The sequence below is a fragment of the Triplophysa dalaica genome, chromosome 3 (genome assembly GCF_015846415.1).
Source record: "Triplophysa dalaica isolate WHDGS20190420 chromosome 3, ASM1584641v1, whole genome shotgun sequence".
Classification (NCBI taxonomy): Eukaryota; Metazoa; Chordata; class Actinopteri; order Cypriniformes; family Nemacheilidae; genus Triplophysa; species Triplophysa dalaica.
Window position 1 is genome coordinate 4,049,581 of NC_079544.1, and position 21,429 is coordinate 4,071,009.

Here is a 21,429-nt window from a genome sequence, read left to right on the forward strand (position 1 = left end):
CCACAAAGCTTTGTGTAAGACAGGGTACAGTAACACCTGCTGAAAATGAATCTAAGCTGAATGAAATAAAAAATGTATATAAAATGGTTTTGTTCAGTAACTGTAAAATGTTAAACAGTGTTTTGATGACAATACGATATTGTTTTAAAGTGTGTTCTTTTGTGCTAAAATCTTTAACTTTATTATTTACAATTCACATGTAATTAAGTAGCCCTGCGATGGGTTGGCACTCCATCCAGGGTGTATCCTGCCTTGATGCCCGATGACTCCTGAGATAGGCGCAGGCTCCCCGTGACCCGAGGTAGTTCGGATAAGCGGTAGAAAATGGATGGATGGATGTAATTAAGTAGAGTCTGGCATATATCTTTACATTTTAAAATACTGAAAATTTGTCAAAATACTCCTTTGTCAGTTCTTAAAACACTAAAAAATAAATCTTAGAGGCAGTTTTTGAAATAAATACAATACATTTAAAAATACATTTGAAAAATAAATTGAATACGTTTTTTATAATAAATAAAATGTAGAGGTAAATAACATCTAATGACTAAAACACAATCATCTTAATCAAAGTGAATTTTAATCGGTCATAGTCAGCTTCTGGTCTTCTTGTCTTTAACTATTGGATTTCAGACATCAAGGGTTTACTGCTGGTCTCAGTGTTCCAAGTGCCTTTCAATTCCTCAATATTTTATAGCATATCTTTTCAAGTCCTTTTCAAAAAGCACATGTTTTCTAGCCAATCCCATTTTGCTACTTCTTTCTATCAGTACAGTACATAGCGGCTGTACATCTTGCCCCATAAGTCTCCCCGGCTGAGTCGTAAGGCCTTATGTGGAGTTTTAGCCTAACCCTCTAAATTGTCTTTCCTAAACTTCTGTATGTCTACCGTACATGAGAAGCAAAAGCCTTCCTCAGAATTACCTCCTTGTATACAGTATGTGTTTATGTTTATGTTTACTTAACTCAGTTGTCTATGTGTCAGATGCTTTATGGTCAATACATGGCTTTCAATTAATTTAGATTTATTTTTTTAAAGTTTGTACATCTGTGTCTATATTAAGATTATGTGAAGAGGTGGAGCTAAACACATCTGTAATGATGATCACTGAACTAGTGTGAGACGAGAAGAGGATGTGTGTTTGAACCTGCTCTTTCAATACTGACATGTTTACTTGTGTTCTTCTATTATTGACTGTAACTGCAGGTAAAATATTCATTCATCATCATATTAATATTCTCTTATTTGAACTATACTCATATAATCTTTTGTTGTAGGTTACAGAGCTAAAGAAGTCATCAGTCCGTACAGAGATGTAATGTTTGCCACTGAATCTGAGAATGTGAATCTGTCTTGTAAATACACTGGTTCTGTTGATAGTCTTCACTGGTATCGTCAATATGCTTCTTCACCACCACAGTTTCTTATACTGGAGTATTCAGGAGTCATAATTGAAGCTGTTCCTCCAGTTTCTGGAATCTCCATCAAACACAGAAACAAAGAGAAGAGTGTTGATCTGATGATCTCTTCTGTTAAAGTCACAGACTCTGCTCTGTATTACTGCGCCCTGGTGCCCACAGTGACACAAAACACAACAGCACTGTACAAAAACCTCACTGATTGACAAATATAAGGTGATATAGTGTAAAAACACAACAAACATATGTGATGGCATGTTATTAAAAAACATGTATCTTAGAATTTATTGTCTGCTTATATGTAGCTGTTTATTCAAAATGAATAAGAATCATAAAGAGTTTTATTGCCAAGTATGCTTTGACACACAAATAAATTGTTTTAGTGACAGAAGCTTCCAGTGCACACACAGGTTAAAAAAGTGACAAGGGACAGGTAACAAAACATAAAAAATAAATATATGAGAGACATTTCACATTTGAGAAAATGGACAATATTAGACAGAAGGACAATAGACAGGATATTGTATGTACAGATGTGATATTCACAAATATACTGTGTTATATACAAGTTATGCAGGGGAATGTGTGTAGTTGAATATTATGTCAACAACATGTTTAATTAATATGAGTTTAAAGTTGTGTATCGCACGTGTTTTTATTGAATAGTAGAACATTTAACTGTTCATGATGTAGATGGCCTGAGGGAAGAAACTTTTCCATGTCTGGCTGTTTTGGTGCTCAGTTCTCTGTAGTGTCGACCAGACACCAGCATTTCAAAGAGAAAGTTTGATGGGTGTGAGGGGTCCAGAGTGATTGTGCAAGTTATTTTACTCACTCTGGATGAGTACAGAGTGAAAATGTTATTACAATATTTTTTTTTAATTTTCCTTAATGAAAGACAGACTACACATGCTAAGCCATGGAGGAATAACTTCTTAGAGATTCATTAAAGAAGAATATGTTGAATATTTGTCCTTCAATCTCGGATCATATGAATGTGCTATAAATGCACAAAACCACTAGGTGGAGACATTTAACTATATATTATAGTCACCTGATCTCATCTTATAAATAACCCCAAAGAATATATCTCTCAGAAATAATATCAAGATTTATCCATTTTTGAGTATTTCACTAAAATATATGTTTACACATCTATGAGTACAGTCACCTTTTTACACAGTTGTTAACTGTTTATAATGTTCTTCAGTTAAACAAGGAGAAAACCAAAGTCATCGGATTTGGAAACAAAGGAGAATTTGTCAAGGTAAATAGAGACCTTTACTCTAGTGGTCAAACGACTAACAATCAAGTCAAGATTCTTGGTGTGATTCTGATGTGTGTTTTTGTGGGTTTCTATTGTTTTAAAGAGTTGGTTTTGTGATTAAGTCAGATAAGGGCAGAGAGTAATTGGTGTTTTGCTGAATATTGCTTCACGTAAATGCAGTTACTGTGTAGTATTGCAAACTTTATTCATTTGAGTCCCCAAATTTTTTATTAATGAAACATCAAAGACTCAATTCAAACTTCATGAAGTATACATCATTAACTAACAACAATAAACTATCAATCGCTCTACAGTATTTTTTGCAAATGATTTTACAACAATTAACAGGAATGTTTACAGGACTTTAAAGGCAACATTTTTGCAATTTATTTCCTGTAAGTTCCTCAAGCAATTACAACACAGGGATAGTCATAGTACTGTACTTTATACTACTGTAATGTCTGTTTACAGTTGAGACTGTCCATCAAAAAACATATGTATATGTTGCTTTTACAAGCACCTTATTACGACCAGTAGTTACGTCCTTAGGATGAATGCCCTTTAGCGTCAGCGGCATTTCATGGCCTAAAGTTACATGTATTGATGTACAGAGTATTCCATTGCTTTAGGTTGTTCACTTTTTATGCATTTATTCCTTTACATTTGATATAGTATGAATAATTTCATGAATTTTATGATTTTAAAGATATTGTGAAGCCTGCAACTCCACCCCCAGCCTAAACCTAAACACCATACAAAACACAACACATGACTGAAAGTACACTCAGAGGCATTTGTTGCACACAATGACAAACAAACAGTATATTACAAAACAACTCGGGTTGCAATTCTTCTGAGATGAAGCCATGACACGACTTTAAACGAAGATACCCGTGAATGCAACGCACACAGTCAGATCTCTTTCATACAGTCAGAAGCCAAGACACAATCAGTAGTGAAGAGCTAGTGACACTTTACATTGAATTGAATTCCTGGTGGAGGTCTGAAATCTCCAGAACCACATCAAAACAATTTTAAGTTGAGTTGTGGAGATGGATGTCCTACACTTGTCGGCAGAATCCCTTTTGAAGTGCATTGAGTGCAATCAATCAGTATGTAAATATACACATCATTGTTTGTGTGACTTCAAATGTTCCTTATAAAACAGTTAATAAAATAAACATCAGCACAACATGATCTAATAGAAATGGATCGAGGAGGATGAGAGGATGGTATTAGGGGCTGTTTACACAACACCGTTTTTAACTGAAAGCTTAATTTTTTGGGGGCTGTTACGTGACAACAGAATTTTGAGGGACTGAAAACACAAACTTTTAAAAACATGTTTCAAAGTGCAAGTTTTTGAAAATGGCGCCGTTATCGTCTCGTTATCAAACTTTCTGAGAACTAGACATTTTTATTCAAGTCCTTTTCAAAAGCACATGTTTTCTAGCCAATACCATTTTGCTTCTTCTTTCTATCAGTACATAGCGGCTGTACATCTTGCCCCATAAGTCTCTCCGGCAGAATCGTAAGGCCTTATGTGGAGTTTTCACCCTAACCCTCCAAATTGTCTTTCCTAAACTTCTGTATGTCTACCGTACATGAGAAGCAAAAGCCTTCCTCAGAATTACCTCCTTGTATATGTGTTTATGTTTACTCAAATCAGTTGTCTATGTGTCAGATGCTGTATGGTCAATACATGTATATGGCTTTCAATTAATTAAGATTCATGATTTTAAAGTTTGTACATCTGTGTCTATATTAAGATTATGTGAAGAGGTGGAGCTTAACACATCTGTAATGATGATCACTGAACTAGTCTGAGATGAGAAGAGGATGTGTGTTTGAAGCTGCTCTTTCAATACTGACATGTTTACTTGTGTTCTTCTATTATTGACTGTAACTGCAGGTAAAATATTCATTCATCATCATATTAATATACTCTTATTTGAACTATTCTCATATAATCTTTTGTTGTAGGTTACAGAGCTAAAGAAGTCATCAGTCCGTACAGAGATGTAATGTTTGCTACTGAATCTGAGAATGTGAATCTGTCTTGTAAATACACTGGTTCTGTCCGCGGTCTTCACTGGTATCGTCAATATTCTGCTTCACCACCACAGTTTCTTATACTGGATTATAATGGAGTCATAACTGAAGCTATTCCTCCAGTTTCTGGAATCTCCATCAAACACAGAAACAAAGAGAAGAGTGTTGATCTGATGATCTCTTCTGTTAAAGTCACAGACTCTGCTCTGTATTACTGCGCCCTGGAGCCCACAGTGACACAAAACACAACAACACTGTACAAAAACCTCACTGATTGACAGATATAAGGTGACATGATGTTAAAACACAACAAACATATGTGATGGCATGTTATTAAAAAAAATGTATCTTAAAATGTCCAGTCTGCTTATATGTAGCTGTTTATTCAAAATAAATCAGAAAGAGTTTTATTGCCAAGTGTGCTTTGACATACAAGGAATTTGTCTTAGTGTCAGAAGCCTCCAGTGCACACACAGGTTAAAAAAGTGACAAGGGACAGGTAACAAAACATAAAAAAAAAACAGTGAGAGAACAATGTACATTTGACAAAATGGACAATATTACATAGAATGACAATAGACAGTTTATTGTATGTACAGATGTGCTATTTATAAATATACCGTGTTATATACAAGTTATGCAGGGGAATGTGTGTTGCTGGATATTATGTCAACAACATTGTTTAATAAATGAGTATGTAGTTGTGTATTCCACGTGTTTTATTGCATAGTAAAACATTTAACTGTTCATGAGGTAGATGGCCTGAGGGGAGAAACTTTTCCCATGTCTGGCTGTTTTGGTGCTCAGTTCTCTGTAGTGCCGACGGGACAGCAGCAGTTCAAAGAGAAATTGTGTTGGGTGTGAGGGGTCCAGAGTGATTTTGCGAAATCTTTTACTCACTCAGTATGAAAATAATCAATGTAAATTTTCTCTTATGTTAGACAGACTACACATTGTTAAGCCTTGGAGGAATAACTTCTTAGAGATTCATTAAAGAAGAATATGTTGAAATATCAGGGTAATGACTTAAAACATTTCTCAGATCATATAAATGTGTCCTTAATGGCACAAAACCAGTAGGTGGAGACATTTCACTGTACTGTATATTATAGTCACCTGATCTCATCTAATAATTGACTTCAAAGAATATATCTCTCAGAAATATTATCAAGATTTATCCATTTTTGAGTATTTTGAGTGTTTATAATGTTCTTCAGTTAAACAAGGAGAAAACCAAAGTCATCGGATTTGGAAACAAAGGAGAATATGTCAAGTTAAATACAGACCTTGACTCTAGGGGTCAAACAACTAACAATCAAGTCAAGATTCTTGGTGTGATTCTGATGTGTGTTTTTGTGGGTTGCTATTGTTTTAAAGAGTTGGTTTTGTGATTAAGTCAGATAAGGGCAGAGAGTAATTGGTGTTTTGCTGAATATTGCTTCACGTAAATGCAGTTACTGTGTAGTATTGCAAACTTTATTCATTTGAGTCCCCAATTTTTTTTATCCAAAGCGACTTACATTGCTCTATTCTATACATTTTATATGTGCAATCCCCTGGGATCGAACCCACAACCTTGCATTGGTAATGCAATGCTCTTACCACCGAGCTACAGGAAAGCTTAAAAACACTTTTGGCATATAACTGTGTATGCGAGCAGGCATCCAATGGCCTGGCATTTATTAAACAGCGTTTTATTTGTTTTTCCAGATCTGTGCAAATGCAGATTGTTTTGACAATGCTGTCTTGCGTACTTGAAAAAACGTTTCTGGTTCTCAGTGTAAACGTGGTCTTGATGTCATAAACCACACCCACATTTACCCACTGTTCAGCTTCCAGCTATCTCTCTACTGAATTCACATATTTATCTTTCAGCGTTGATTCATGAAGACAGTAAAGTTATAGTTTATTAGTAAACATGAAGAGATGTATCCTGCTGATTCTTGTTTCAGTGTCAGGTAAAGTGCATATAAAATTATAAGCCTCAAAAATCTTGAATTTTTGCATTTACTATCTAAATATACTAGATACTTAAAATGGATAAATTTCTATACATTTGTATTACCCTAAATGTTGTAATTTACATTTCTATTCCCCTGCAGGTGTATTTGCTGACAGCATTGTTCCAAAAGACACCAATATAATGAAAAGTGAAGGAGATTCTGTGACACTGAGCTGCACGTATGAAACAAATAGCCGTAATGTTTTGCTTTACTGGTACAGACAGAATTTTAACAGAGAACCTCAGTATTTACTGTATAAAGGTGCTCGATCATGGAGTGGTTATGAAGATATACCAGACACACATTTTCAGTCAAAGACATTTGAATCATCCACTGAACTCATTATTAAGAGTGTGTCTCTGTCAGATTCAGCTCTATATTACTGTGCTCTGAGAGTTGGAGCCCAGTGATACAAAAAGCCTGAAAGTCTTAACAAAAACTCACACACAATTATTGCTTTGAAGAGTTTCTAATCAAGTAAAATCAAACCACAGCTTATTCTGCATGTAAACCACAAAGCTTTGTGTAAGACAGGATACAGTAACACCTGCTGAAAATGAATCTTAGCTGAATAGAATAAAAACAAAATATTAAAAGCTTTGTAATGACTGCTGTAAAATGTTAAGCAGTGTTTATGTGTTAATGACAATAAAAAACTTGTTTGCGGTATGTTCTTTTATGCTCACATCTTTAACTTTTTTATTCAAACCTACAATTCACATGTAAGTGAGTAGAGTCTTGCAAGTATTACAATTTAAAATAAAGATTATTTGCTCAAAACATTTCTTTGTCGGTTCTTGCTCATTCTTCAAACACTAAAATAAAGAGTAGAGGCAGTTTTGTAATAAATACATTACATACAAAAATACATTTGGAAAAAATATATATATATATTTATAACTAATAAAAATGTAGAGGTAAATAACATCTAATGACTAGAACACAATCATCTTAATCAAAGTGAACTTTAATCAGTTATAGTCAGCTTCTGGTCTTCTTGTCTTTATCTTGTCTGGCTTTCAGACATCAGGGGTTTACTGCTGGTCTCAGTGTTCCAAGTGACTTTCAATTCCTCAATCTTTTATACATTTTCATGTCCTTGAACTTTCTCTTTTCAAGAAACACATGCCTTCAAGCCACTCCCATTTTGCTAATTCTTTCTATGAGAATCTTGGCACATAAATCACTGTTTAATCCCTGGCCTAAATTTTAAAATATTCATAATGTGACTACATGTACTTTTTGTGGATTACATATTATTCACAGAATGGCCGAAAATTGTTTACAGTTCAGTGATTCTCCTACATTTTACATGTTTTTTTACTTTCTTTCTTCAAAAAATTTCAGAATAAACATATCTACCACTTATATACTTTGTGTTTGTGTTTCTTCAAAATAGCCGAAGTAGAGAAGCATTGAGAGGATTCACATCCCCGCTAAAAACATTCTCTTATTACATCGCTAAAAGTCTGCATAAACCATTCTGTGTTTTCCATTTTACTCTTGCTCCTCAAAGTTTGTGTCTGCTCACTGGAGAGACGACAGATCGTTCCATCAGATGGATGGAGAAGAGTCAACATTACAAAGTAAACACCATCATAAGGATGAGAGGGTGGTCTTAATGTCACAAACCACACCTACATTCACACACACTATAGCTTACAACAAAGCATCTCTCACATTCATTCCCACATTAATCTTTCAATTTTTATTCCTGAAGTCAGTAATGATATAGTTTCATGTTGAATCATGGAGATATGGATCTTAATAATTCTTGTAACAGGTAAAATGCATCTGTGTTGAAATATAAATAATTTACATTCATCAGATGTTAAACACCCAAAATGGTATTATATATCTGATTATTCAAATTGTGTTTATTTACACTTCTGTTTCCTTGCAGGTGTATTTGCTGACAGCATTAAACCAAAAGACACCAATATAATGAGAAGTGAAGGAGATTCTGTGACACTGAGCTGCACGTATGCATCCAGCAGTTATATTCTGCTTTACTGGTACAGACAGAATCCCAACAGAGAACCTCAGTTTATATTGTGGAAAGGTGGTGGATCATTGAGTGCTAATGAGGATATACCAGACCCTCGGTTTCAGTCAGAAACATCTGAATCATCCACTGAACTCATTATTAAGAGTGTTTCTCTGTCAGATTCAGCTCTATATTACTGTGCTCTGAAAGATGAAGCCCAGTGATACAAAAAGCCTGAAAGTCTTTACAAAAACTCACACACAATTATTGCTTTGAACAGTTTTTAATCAAGTAAAGTCAAACCACAGTTGTTCTTTATGAAAACCACTAAGCCTCTGTTCATGTCAGGGTTTGTAGCACCTGCTTAAAGTTAACTGAGATGAATGAAATAGGCTCCAAAGCTGCTTAAAGGTAACTACTACCATCAATAAACTGAAAAAAGTTAAAAACTCTTATTCTATTCCAGGTCATTTAAAATTCTTTCTATACAGTACATACAGTACAGTGTTTTTACATAAAAATTGATCAGATCTTTTTCTTTTTGTACAATAATTGATGTACCGTAAAATATATAGACAGTTTCAACAAATAAACAAACATCATTGCACATGCACGCTTTGTAGCCTGAACTTAAACTGCGGTACACAATAGCAGAGAAAACAGTCCCTGTAGATTATTTCTAAAATTAATATAGAATAAAATTCAACTAATTGTATATTTAATATAATTATTTTACAATAAAGTGGTAATATAAATTAAATTCAAATAGTTATATAAGACCGATCAACAAACCGCAACTCCCTTCCGATGAAGGGAGCTATACTACTCGCAAACTAAATTTAAAAAGGTTAAATTCCATGATACCTCCCCTTTAACATAGCATGTCTATTATTAAAAATGTATTTGAGATTTAAATAAATATCTTTGATACTTATTAATAATCTATGATTTTTTGGCAGACATTGCACCCTGTAAAAAAACGTATCATAGAGTTAGGCCTTAGTGTCTTTGTAATCGATAGCGAATGAACAAATAAGTAAACTGTTAAGCATGGGACACAGATGATTTTCAAATGGAAGACCACAGATGTAAGGACAGTTTCAGAAAATTGCTAACATTTTAATCCAGTGGCCAGTAAATTAAAATAAATTGTACAGAATACTTTCACAGTTAATAATTGTTATTTATTTATTTATTTTAAAAAATCTTTTGGCAATTGTGTAATCAATTTTATTTTGTAGCTTTCCAGGTGGCACTTAATGTCTTACAGTCCATGAGAGGGTTGTATTAATGTCATAAACCACACCCACCTTTACCAATTTTATAGCTCAACACCAAGCCGTCTTCACTGAATCTTTCAACTGTGATTCATGAAGACAGTAATGATATTATTCATGGAGAGATGTATTCTACTGATTCTTATAACAGCAGCAGGTAAAGTGTCATTCAAGACTGTCAGACTTACATATGTTGGTTATTCCCCCACTTTTTTTGCATGGTATGTTTTATTATGAATGTTAATTTTCCTTTTTTTTATTGTACAGGTGTATTTGCTGACAGCATTAAACCAAAAGACACCAATGTAATCAGAAGTGATGGAGAATCTGTGACACTTAGCTACACATATAAAGCAACCAGCAGTTATATTAGACTTTACTGGTACAGACAGAATCCTAACAGAGAACCTCAGTTTATTCTGTGGAAAGGCGCTCGATCTGAGAGCAGATATAAGGATATACCAGAGACTCGGTTTGACTCGACTACATCAGACACATCCACTGAACTCATTATTAAGAGTGTTTCTCTGTCAGATTCAGCTCTATATTACTGTGCTCTGAGAGATGGAGCCCAGTGATACAAAAAGCCTGACAGTCTTTACAAAAACTCACAGACAGTCATTGCTTTGAAGAGTTTCTAACAGTGACGTGCACAGGAATTTTGAGGGGCAGTTGCTCTGACCTGAAAAAAGGGCACACCCCCCAAAAACTGAAAATAAACTCCCGGGCTATATGAAGGACTGAGAAAAACTCTGATTAATTAATCAATTCGCCTACACAGTGTCATGTCATCTTTATCACAAGTCTCTGTCTCACCTGATGGTTGGCTTTTTCGCAGCCAACCTTGCAGTGATGTGCTACGTTGGCGTTTTACTGCCATGTAAAAAAAAAAAGATTTCGAGAATAAAGTCGAAATGTTACGAGAATACAGTCGAAATGCCACGTAAAAAAAAAAAAAAAGATTTCGAGAATAAAGTCGAAATGTTATGAGAATAAAGTATCAATATTACGAGAATAAAGTCGAAATGTCACGTAAAAAAAAAAAAAAAAGATTTCGAGAATAAAGTCGAAATGTTACGAGATTAAAATCGAAATTTTACGAGAATAAACTCGTCGTTAAAGGTATTTTGTTTACGTGAATGTTGTATTTTAAGAGTTTAAGTTGTGTTTAAGCACGTCATCTGAACCAGTGAGTTCGGAAGGCCTTACAAACAACTCGTTGTGACCCCCTGCTGAAGTACTTTTACCAAATCCTCCACAGCCATTGTTCCTAGCAATTCTGTAAATTTTCTCAAAATATTACGAGTTTATTCTCGTATTACTACGAGTTTATTCTCGTAACATTTCGACTTTATTCTCGAAATCTTTTTTTTTTCGTGGCACTAAAACGCCGTCGTACATTTAGGCATTTAACCTTTTTGGATAAAATAATTAATGTGATGCATTACTTCCATCATTCATTCTTCTTGCTAAAACGAAATGTGAGAAACTAACTATCAGCAAAAAAATTGTAGCCTATATCTGTCTTATTATTTAGGCTAAATGTGGCTAAACGTGGCAAACTCAGCGTGGATTTATGAAGATTTTACTTCATTTCAAAAAACTTGATGATGATGATGATCGTTCGTTTGTTATACATCACAAACTCACCTTTTCTGACAACGTTGAGTCGTCTCACCCGACAACCGCGACAATCTCCTTCTAGGACCGCTCATGCAGGCTCAGGTGCCGTGTCGCTACCCGATCCGTCCTGGAAACACGATTTGTTCCGCGCATGCGCGAAAGTGCGTCTACTTCCGGCCGAAATAATTTACGGCAAACACGACTTGTTCCGCGCATGCGTGAAACTCCGTCTACTTCTGTTCGAAACAATTTACGGCAGTTTTAATAAAAAAGTTGTTTGTCCATACCGGAAATATTTTTTTAAATAAACTCTGTATAAAAAAAGAGCAATTAACATCAAAAGACATCAAACATATTACAAATGATAATGGTTTGGTGAAACGTACGGAGGGAAACACAAGGAATCCCGTAAAGAGTGAAAAGTAGTTTTTCTCCAATAATCTTTATGTTTCTTTTTATTATATTTTTTGATTCCAAGAAAATACAATATGACAAAATATTATATGTCAGGAGTGAGAAACTGATTTTTATATATAAAAATACTTCTTTATTTATAGAAAAACTATAAAACTTAAAATGAATATGTTTATTAGTGATTCTCTTAAAACCTTTTTTTTGGCAAAATATGTCAAGGTTAATATGTGGCACAAATTGATAACCTAATTAGATTATTGAAATCCTTACATGGTTGCCCTTGACAAGCAGGATTTTCAGAATTCATCCAATTTATTTTTACATTTGTTCCTTATTTTCTATAGTCATTCACTAAATCTCAACCTCCCATACAGCCTCTCTCAGTCACACAATCAAACATCTATTCATTTACTTAAATTGCTGATTAAGGAACAGGGCATTGACCTTACTTTTCTAATATTTTAACAAATGTCTGCATTTAAGAAACACACAGAAAAAGTTATTTATGTATTTATTACATCTACACATTTGGTTATTCCAAACAACAACCCAAACCCCACCCACTCACTCACTCAACCTAACGACGCTCCGAAGGACAGTCAGGAATCTAGCGCCGTCGACCATTTTTGTACTCTCCAACATAGCCACTAACAGACTGTCGTAAAACATCTAAGATAACAGGAAGTGGCGCCAATTAGAACGCATCTAGTCGACTGTCGTGAAAATGGGAATTACCGGAAGTAGACGCACTTTCGCGCATGCGCGGAACAAATCGTGTTTCCGGGACGGATCGGGTAGCGACATGCCGGTCGCGTGCAGCGCTGCAGCCATGTAAATAGAGTTTGCTCTTCCCCTACTGACTTTCATTTTCGGTGACCGAATATGGAAGTGAATGAGGCTTTGCGTTGTTTTTTATCTAGACCTACGTGAAATTCTGCATCCATTGTACGATTTATTTTTTTATTTTTTCCACCTCGGAAGGGCAACCTGAGTCGAGAAGGGCAATATGGGCAGTTGCCCGGGCAACCTGAGCAACCCCCCTGTGCACGTCCCTGGTTTCTAATCAAGCAAATATCAAGTCACAGGTGCTAAACCACAAAACATGACTGTATAGTAACACCTGCTTAAAGTATACAGAAGGAAAATGTTCACTAAAAGTCACTATACAGTCTTATACAGTGATAATACAGACTGTACATTCTCATGACACTGTACATGACAACTCTGTTCATTACATCCCAATTCATTTACTTTTGTCTGAACTAGATCTGCCAGTCTGCAGAACACAAAAGAAGATGTTTTGAAGAATGCTGGTAACTGAACACCGGCGGTCTATAATTTAAAAGTCAATGGGTTCTTCAAAACACATTATGTTGTGTTCTGCAGAAGAATGAAAGTCATACAGGTTTGAAATGACAAGAGGGGAGTAAATGATGAATTTGCTCTTGAATTTGAATTCTCAAAGGCGGGATGTCCGATCTCTCATAGCCTTTGTTGATGTACAAATCACCAAAAAAGACACACCCCTACCCTTGTCTTTCACTTTCGTCATTTGGAAACATCTTACACTGAAATATCTTAAAATCAGTTTTATTTATAAGTATGCACAATATAATGTATTTTTTTAACTACATGTCTAATTTAATTATTTCTAAATCCTGCTCGTATCTGTTATTTCTAAACCACTTCAACCATTCTTGTTCTCATAACCCAAATAACTTCAAGACATGCACATCATTTCTCAATATTTTTGGCAAGTACAATGTACTGTAACACTGAATTGTGGTGTTTGGACACCGTTCTTAAGTTCAGACCTGACAAAAACATCATTCTGAGCAAGAAGACGGAGCTTCTGAAAAAGTGTGTATTTTGTGTTGCTCAGATTCTTGCTATTTTCACGTTGTTAAGGATGAAAATGTTCCAGCACATAGTCATTTGGATCTTCACCTTTTTAATCAATTACGGTACAGTCTATGAAAGTTGTCTCGACTAAAGCCTTTAGTTCTACATAGATTTACAAATTCCTATATTTTATTTTTCATTTCATTTAGACATCACATGTGCTGACAGCATCGCTCCAGAGCGTACACGAGTGGATGCAGTTGAGAACGAGAACATAACATTGTCATGCAGATATTCCTCTGCATACAGTTTTCTTTGGTATCGAAATCACACATCAGTTCCTCAGTTCCTCATGCTCATCCTACGAAACTCTGAAAAAGTTGTGCAGAGTTCAGATAATCGTCTGTCAGGAAAACTGAACGTGGAGAGCAAATGTGTGGATCTGATCATCCCCTCGTCCACAGTTCAAGACTCTGCAGTGTATTACTGTGCTCTTCAGACCACAGTGACAGGAAAACAAACTTTACTGCACTAAAACCTGACAGGTTGAGTGACAGAAATAAAGATGTGCTCTTTACACGTACACCTATACTTTTACAGAATTGAAATCTCCATAACATTTGTGCAGCGACTCCTGTGTAGTACAAAGAACTTTTCCTTTTTTTGCACAGTTACAACTGACTGTACACACATTTTTGTGTAAATAATATTATACACAATAATTATTGACACCCCCATATAAAATTATGGACATGTTTGCATTTGAATAAGATCATAAGGGATTTATTGTTCTCTGATTTTTTTTTTTTTAATTTTAACTCTCAGCTGGGAGGCGGAGCTTTAACCAGTTGTATAGATCTCAATGAAACAGATGATGTTTGCATTGTCCTCACGGTACAAGTTCATCTCAACATATCATAATGTTTTTTCACATTTTTATCCTGCTCTGTGCTGTTGGGTGTGAGTATAACTTGATTTTACCAGTCACATATTTTGCTAAATTATTGCTTAATTCTAACAATAAAAGTAAGCTGATAATGTTTTATATAAAGTCATAATTATTACAAAATGTATCTAAATTATTTGTATTATTTTCAGGTGGAAGGTTTGAGAGTGTGATAACACCAGACCAAACTGAGTTTTTTGAAGAAGAGGGTACAAATGTAACCCTGTCCTGTAGCTATTCAACAGCCATCAGTGTACAGTGGTATCGGCAGTACCCCAGATCTGCACCTGAATATCTTTTTTTAATCCTGCAAACCGCAGGACGTATCCAGAGCGCAGAAAAACTGGATCCTCGATTTTCTGCTAAATTAAATGAAAAGAAAGACTGTGTGTATCTGGAGATCTCTTCTGTTAAAGTCACAGACTCTGCTCTGTATTACTGCGCCCTGGAGCCCACAGTGACACAAAACACAACAACACTGAACAAAAACCTCACTGATTCACAGTTTGACTTTGAACTGGTTTAATTGGTGCTTTTCACCTACATTTCTCAGTTCTTTCTTTAATATCTCAAATGTATGAATTAAATAAAACCATTATATGTGCTAATAAAAATATTCTTTATGTAGTTTTATATCTTCATCTAATTATCAATTAATAAAATAAAATGATGTTATTCAAGCAAACTGTTCAAACACCTTAGAAATAACATATCTAAACAGTTATATGAATAAAAATTAAATATTACTTTATGAAAAAGCCAAATAATATAAAGAATTATTACAATCCACAACATTGACAGTGTAGGATTCACCTGCCATCTAGTGGACGTTTGGGTTTAGTACAATGTCCTGTTAAAGATACTTTTATTTATTTTTTGATAAAGAAAATAATCATTATCCTGTATCAAATGTTACCAGAAAGGTACAAAATATTATTTTGAAAATAATGTATAAGTATCCAAACTAATATACAATGTAATAAAGTAGCTTGATATACTTTTTCTGTTATTTTTTACAGATTTTCTACTTAAAATGTAAAAAAAAACACATATTTACAGAATTACAGACATTTTTCAGGGAAAAGTGTTATTTTACAGTTTATGGCATCCCAGATGCGCCCATTTGTCGGATTATTCTTTTTGTTAAACAATTTTCAATTTTTTTGCAGTGTACTTTTGAAATATGGTCAAAAAAAAGACTGCAAATTTACAAGAAAAACTCGAAAGCGGTTTATTACATATCCTTATATCCTTTAATTTAACAGGTAAAAAATATTTTACGATATATTTCTGTCACTCCAAGCGGACAGAAAATTTCTGGGTTTTACAGATTTTTTCACATTGTGTATATTTAATTTAATTAATTTAATTTAATCATTTAGCATATATATGTATATAACAAATATGTACGATGAGAATATTTACTTTTACAAGAAAACAATCAAATATGCTCGGAAAATTTGAGAAATTCCCAATTCACCTACATTTACCACTGATGTAGTTTTATTCGATCATGCAGGGGAGGAGTTACATTACACAGAAGTCATCTTCAAACCGAAGCCATAGATCAGTGTGCTGTTACCCATGTGTGTCTTGAGTCATCATGTTATTTTTAACTATACTGCTGCTTGCAATATTTAAAGGTAAGCTTATTTATTATTAAATACACAATACATGTTCATGACACCACTGAGAATGTTATGAACGTATCATTCTTGATTCTGTCATGCATACTGAGTGTTTTCTCCAAGTTTGATAAAGTTTTTCTTTTTGGTTCTGTTGTCATGTTAACAGGTAAAGCTTCCGCAGATGTTATCACCTCAAGGAAAGATAATGTGTATGCCACTGCCGGTGATAAAGTTACTCTCTCTTGTTACTTCAGCAGCGGTTATGTGTCAGGTCTTCATTGGTATCGTCGGTATTTAGGTTCACCACCTCAGTTTCTCATACTGGACTACTCATCGAGTGTAGTAAAAGCTGAGCCTCCAATCCAAGGGATTTCCATTAGAAAAGAAGATAAGGAGGTCTATCTGGAGATTGAATCTGCTGCTGTATCAGACTCTGCGCTTTACTACTGCGCCCTGCAGCCCACAGTGACACAAAACACCACAACACTGTACAAAAACCTGACAAGAATACATTAACCAGATATGTGACCCTGGAATTGAAAGTCAGTCTTAAGAAGCACGGGAACATTTTAAGTAAAAGACTAAAATACATTGAATGATAGATGTGATAGATTTTGAAAATTATTGATTTTTCTTTTATGCCAAAATCATTAGGATATTAAATAAAGATCATATTCCATGAATATGTTTTGTAAATGTCCTACCCAAGATATATCAGAAACTTTATTTCTGTGAGTGGATGTCCTGCCACAGTTCCCCCTATTAACAACTTCAAAGGCCATTTTCTCAATATTTTGATTTTTTGGCACCCTCAGATTCCTGAGTTTTAAACGGCTGTATCTAAGCCAGATATTTTCATATTCTAACTACTCATACATCAAACTTTCATATGATGTACAAATCTCAATTTCCAAAAATTGACCAATAAGACGAGTTTGTCGTCACATATTCACATTAGAAGACAACATCTAAACACTTACGCATTGTTTATTTCTGGTGATTTTCACATTTTTATTAACAAGGTAATCAAAACTATAAAATAACATTTTTCCAGACACATTTATACTGATTTTGGTTAAGAAAATAAAAACATTATTTTATTTTTGCTAGCCATCCTCATGTAGCTCAGCCCCTGATTCCTGTGTATTTTGGCCACTTCTTGTATGCCCTTTCATCCCTATCCAGTTCAACACATGTTCCATCTATATCAATTTAAGTTTTGTAAAGAACTTGATTTATTGACAATTAATCTTGAAAACCAATTTTAAGGAGTTGAGCAGAAAACTTAATTCACTATCAAATGTTCTTTAGATCCATGACTTTATTTAGCTGTTTTATTATATCATCCTTACATCTCTATCATCGTAGACTGCAGTTTTACATTACACCAGCAGAGAGAACCCCAACGCTTGATCTACAGTGAAATAAATGTATGCTGCGTCAAATATAACTTTCAGAGTAGAGACCTCAAAGACACAGACAAGCTTGCAGGTTCATGATTTACTGGAACTTTTGCTTTTAGGTCCTTTTGCTCATTGATTCCAGTCCAACATGAGAGCTTGGCTATGGGGTCTACTTATCCTGCTTTCTCAAGGTGATGTACACGAACCCATTTGAATTATATTGATTTGTGAGATTGCTGCTATGACTACTATAATGTGATATGAGAGACATAGTGTCTAATGATATTATGTGCACTTGTGTCCAGATTGTAGAGGACAAGACGCCGTACGCCAGTCAACAACAGAGGCTTCAGCATTTATAGGGGAGACAGTAAATCTGAACTGTGAATATGACACGACCGACTCGATGCCTGCCCTGATGTGGTACAGACAAACAGGGAATTTACCTCCAGAATATATATTAGTAAGACATAAGTTTGGAAATGGAAGTAATGCCAAAGACTTTTCAAAAACAAGATTTCAATCTGAGCTGGATTCTGTTGAGAGACGAGTGACACTGACAGTCCAGAATCTTCTGTCGTCTGACTCTTGTGTGTATTTCTGCGCTCTGAGGCCCACTGTGACAAAAGGATATTGAATACTTCAACAAAAACTTATCATTTATAGCTTTTGGAGTATATAAGTTGACACACGATTTTGTTGCCATTGTTATTGTCGGTAAATGTTTTCTGCTGAAATAAACAAAAAATAAATAACTTATTGTATATACAAGTAAGCAAGTGATGTATACAAGTAGATAAGAATATTTGCCATAGACTAAAAATAAAAACAAATAAATGCAAATCGTTTACGAACATTTGAACACAAAAGTATTTTCTGAAAATAATAATAACCTGCTCAAAATAAATACTCAATGGTGTCAAACTGAAGGGTGTGTTGATCACTTTAAACCATTAACACATCATTCACTTCAGACAACTGGAACACATAACAGTCCCATATGAGTCTACTGTATATGATGACACCTGCAGGAAGCAACGCTGCACTGTGATTGGCTGTTAAAAGATGTTCGGTTGTGTGGTGTATGAAGTGCTTGACTACTGTTCTGCGAATGTCTTTGATGAAACCATCATTCTACACAATGTCTGTCAGTTTGTTACTGGTTTTAATGGCATTTATGGGTAAGATTTTAATATTTGTTTAATATTTAATTGTATTATTTTGCTTTAGTAGCACATATTTGGTTAATTCTGACCTACGATAAAAAAAGATAAGCATGACGTATCCGACTGATTTCTTCTTAGGTTCCAGTACAGGAGACAGTATTACTTCAATGTCTACTGTTGTTGATGTAAAGGAAGGTGAAAGAGCTGTTATCTCTTGTAAATACCACTATACTGTATCAATGAACAATCTTCAATGGTATCTGCAATATCCCAACTCTGTGCCGGAGTTCCTGGTTCTGATCATGTTGTCAGGACAAAACCAGACCGCTACTCCTCCTCACCCTCGACTAAAAGCTTCAGTTATTGAAGGTAGTAAGACGGTGACTCTGGAAATCTTTCCTGCAGACGTGAAGGATTCAGCAGTGTTTTACTGTGCACTACAGCCCACAGTGACAGGAAATGAACACACACCATACAAAAACTTGCTCTCAGCTACATGAAGAACTGTTTAAAACAAGTGAGTGGAATTGTGACTTTGGACATAATTTAAATAAAGTTAATTTTTATTGTATGGGCTGAAGTAGCTTACCACAGGGTGGCGAAATTTCTCATGACTAAAGTCTAAAACATCACAATTTGAGTTTAAAACTGTATGACAAACTGTGTTTTTCACTTTAAAAACTGAAAAATTGTAATGTTCAATTAAAATGAAATTAATTACAAATTGCTAGACATACCAGTTAGAATATATGCTTGATGTTTGACTTTATTTCAGTTAATAAATGTGTTAATAAATTGGCTTTGTTCAATACGTATTCAGTGACAAAATCATTTAAACAATTTACCACATTAAAATACGAATTCAATTAATAATTTCCTCTTTTAATGAGACTGAAATGGAGCAGCTTCGGTCATAAATAGGACAGATAATATGGGTCGCAAGACAAACCAGACCAGACATTATGTTTAATCCAAAGCACCTTGGCGTGAACTATAAAAACGGCTACAGTCCAGTCTATCCATGAGCAAATAAGGTCATCAGAAAGCTTAAGTCGGAAAAAAGTGACACTTAGGTTTCAATATTTGGGACACAATGATGCTCTGAACTGTATGGTTTCATTGATGCTTCTCTTGGAAATCTCCATGATGGGGTTACACTGGTGGGGCATTTATCGGTCTCATTGGAAAGGAGGAAAGTTTTCCCCTCTCTGTTGGCAATCTAAACGTGTCAGATGTGTGGTGAGGATTACTGTGGCAGGGGAAACCGTGGCCCCGTCAAATGGTATAGATAATGCTATTTTTTCCGGCTACTATCTTTTCTGATCTCACAACAGGAAATGCTGAGCTGAACGAAGTCCACAAAACAGGTGAATGAATACGACTTTGACTGGATATAAGCAAAATGAGGATAGAGAAAGTACTCTGGTCAAACACAAAAACCCAAATCACTGACTGTCTTACCAAAAATTGGGAGTGTCTGCTCTTACTGAAAGTTAGTGAATTACTATTGCATAGCACTGTGAAAAATATAAAGGTTGTTTCTTTTGGTAAATACATTTTATTTATAATTTCTCTTTGTATAAAGGATTGAGAGATTGTTAACATGTTAATTTCCCTTTATATAATACACTATGGTAGTGTGTGCTCCTACACAATGTACCACGGTACAGTGTACAGGGTCAGCACAGGCGCGATAGAAGATAATATGTGCCTGTGGAAGAGATGTGTTAAGGCTAGTTTTTTTGGTTTTGTAGCTGGTTGTGACGTTTTCACGCAAGAAAGTGTGTTAACCAAAAAAAACGTCATGTTTATTGGAAGTAACATTTCCAGCCCGAAAACGCTATCCAAAAATGATTTAATTGTTCATTTCTAATAAAAAGACGTTATGGCTATATTCACCATATTATGATTTATTTGTCCATATATACGTTGGTTTAAGTGGAAGAATTAAACCTATAAGAATGTTCTGTACTAATCCAGACTAAATGCAACTCGAGGGTGACGTTGGTATTTACATTCACAAAGATTTTGAACAAATATCATATGTAATATTTGTTAAACAATGTGAATGCCGCTCTGGCGAGATGGGTCGCAGCAGTATAGGTGCTAAGTGTGGAGAGAGACGTGGCATTGTTTTGTCTAGGACTAGTCTAATCCTGTCCGGAAACCTTTACTCTATCAGCTTAAGCTGTTGCATTAGAAGTTTCTCTCTAGACGTGCATTTGACAAGACCCTATTCAATTTTTAATCTTCACATAAGTCAAGACTAACCTTGAACTTTATACTGGTGTGATGAACACAAAATTGTGTCATTCAAATGATACACATGACTCTACTCATAGTTTTTTTCACTGTTAATTTAGAGACATTTCCTTGACGTAAAGCATTTGTTTTTTGGGTCA

The 21,429-nt window shown here is 34.8% G+C and overlaps 2 gene segments (V, D, J or C); both read left to right on the top strand.

The window, feature by feature from the left end:
* Positions 1-8,490: 8,490 nt before the first annotated feature.
* Positions 8,491-8,952, top strand: LOC130416338 (T cell receptor alpha variable 18-like). The segment is given in 2 exon segments: positions 8,491-8,524; positions 8,645-8,952. Coding segments are annotated over 2 exon segments (342 nt in total).
* A 1,170-nt stretch (positions 8,953-10,122) lies between these two features.
* LOC130416354 (T cell receptor alpha variable 18-like) lies at positions 10,123-10,583 on the top strand. The segment is given in 2 exon segments: positions 10,123-10,162; positions 10,273-10,583. Coding segments are annotated over 2 exon segments (351 nt in total).
* Positions 10,584-21,429: the final 10,846 nt, after the last annotated feature.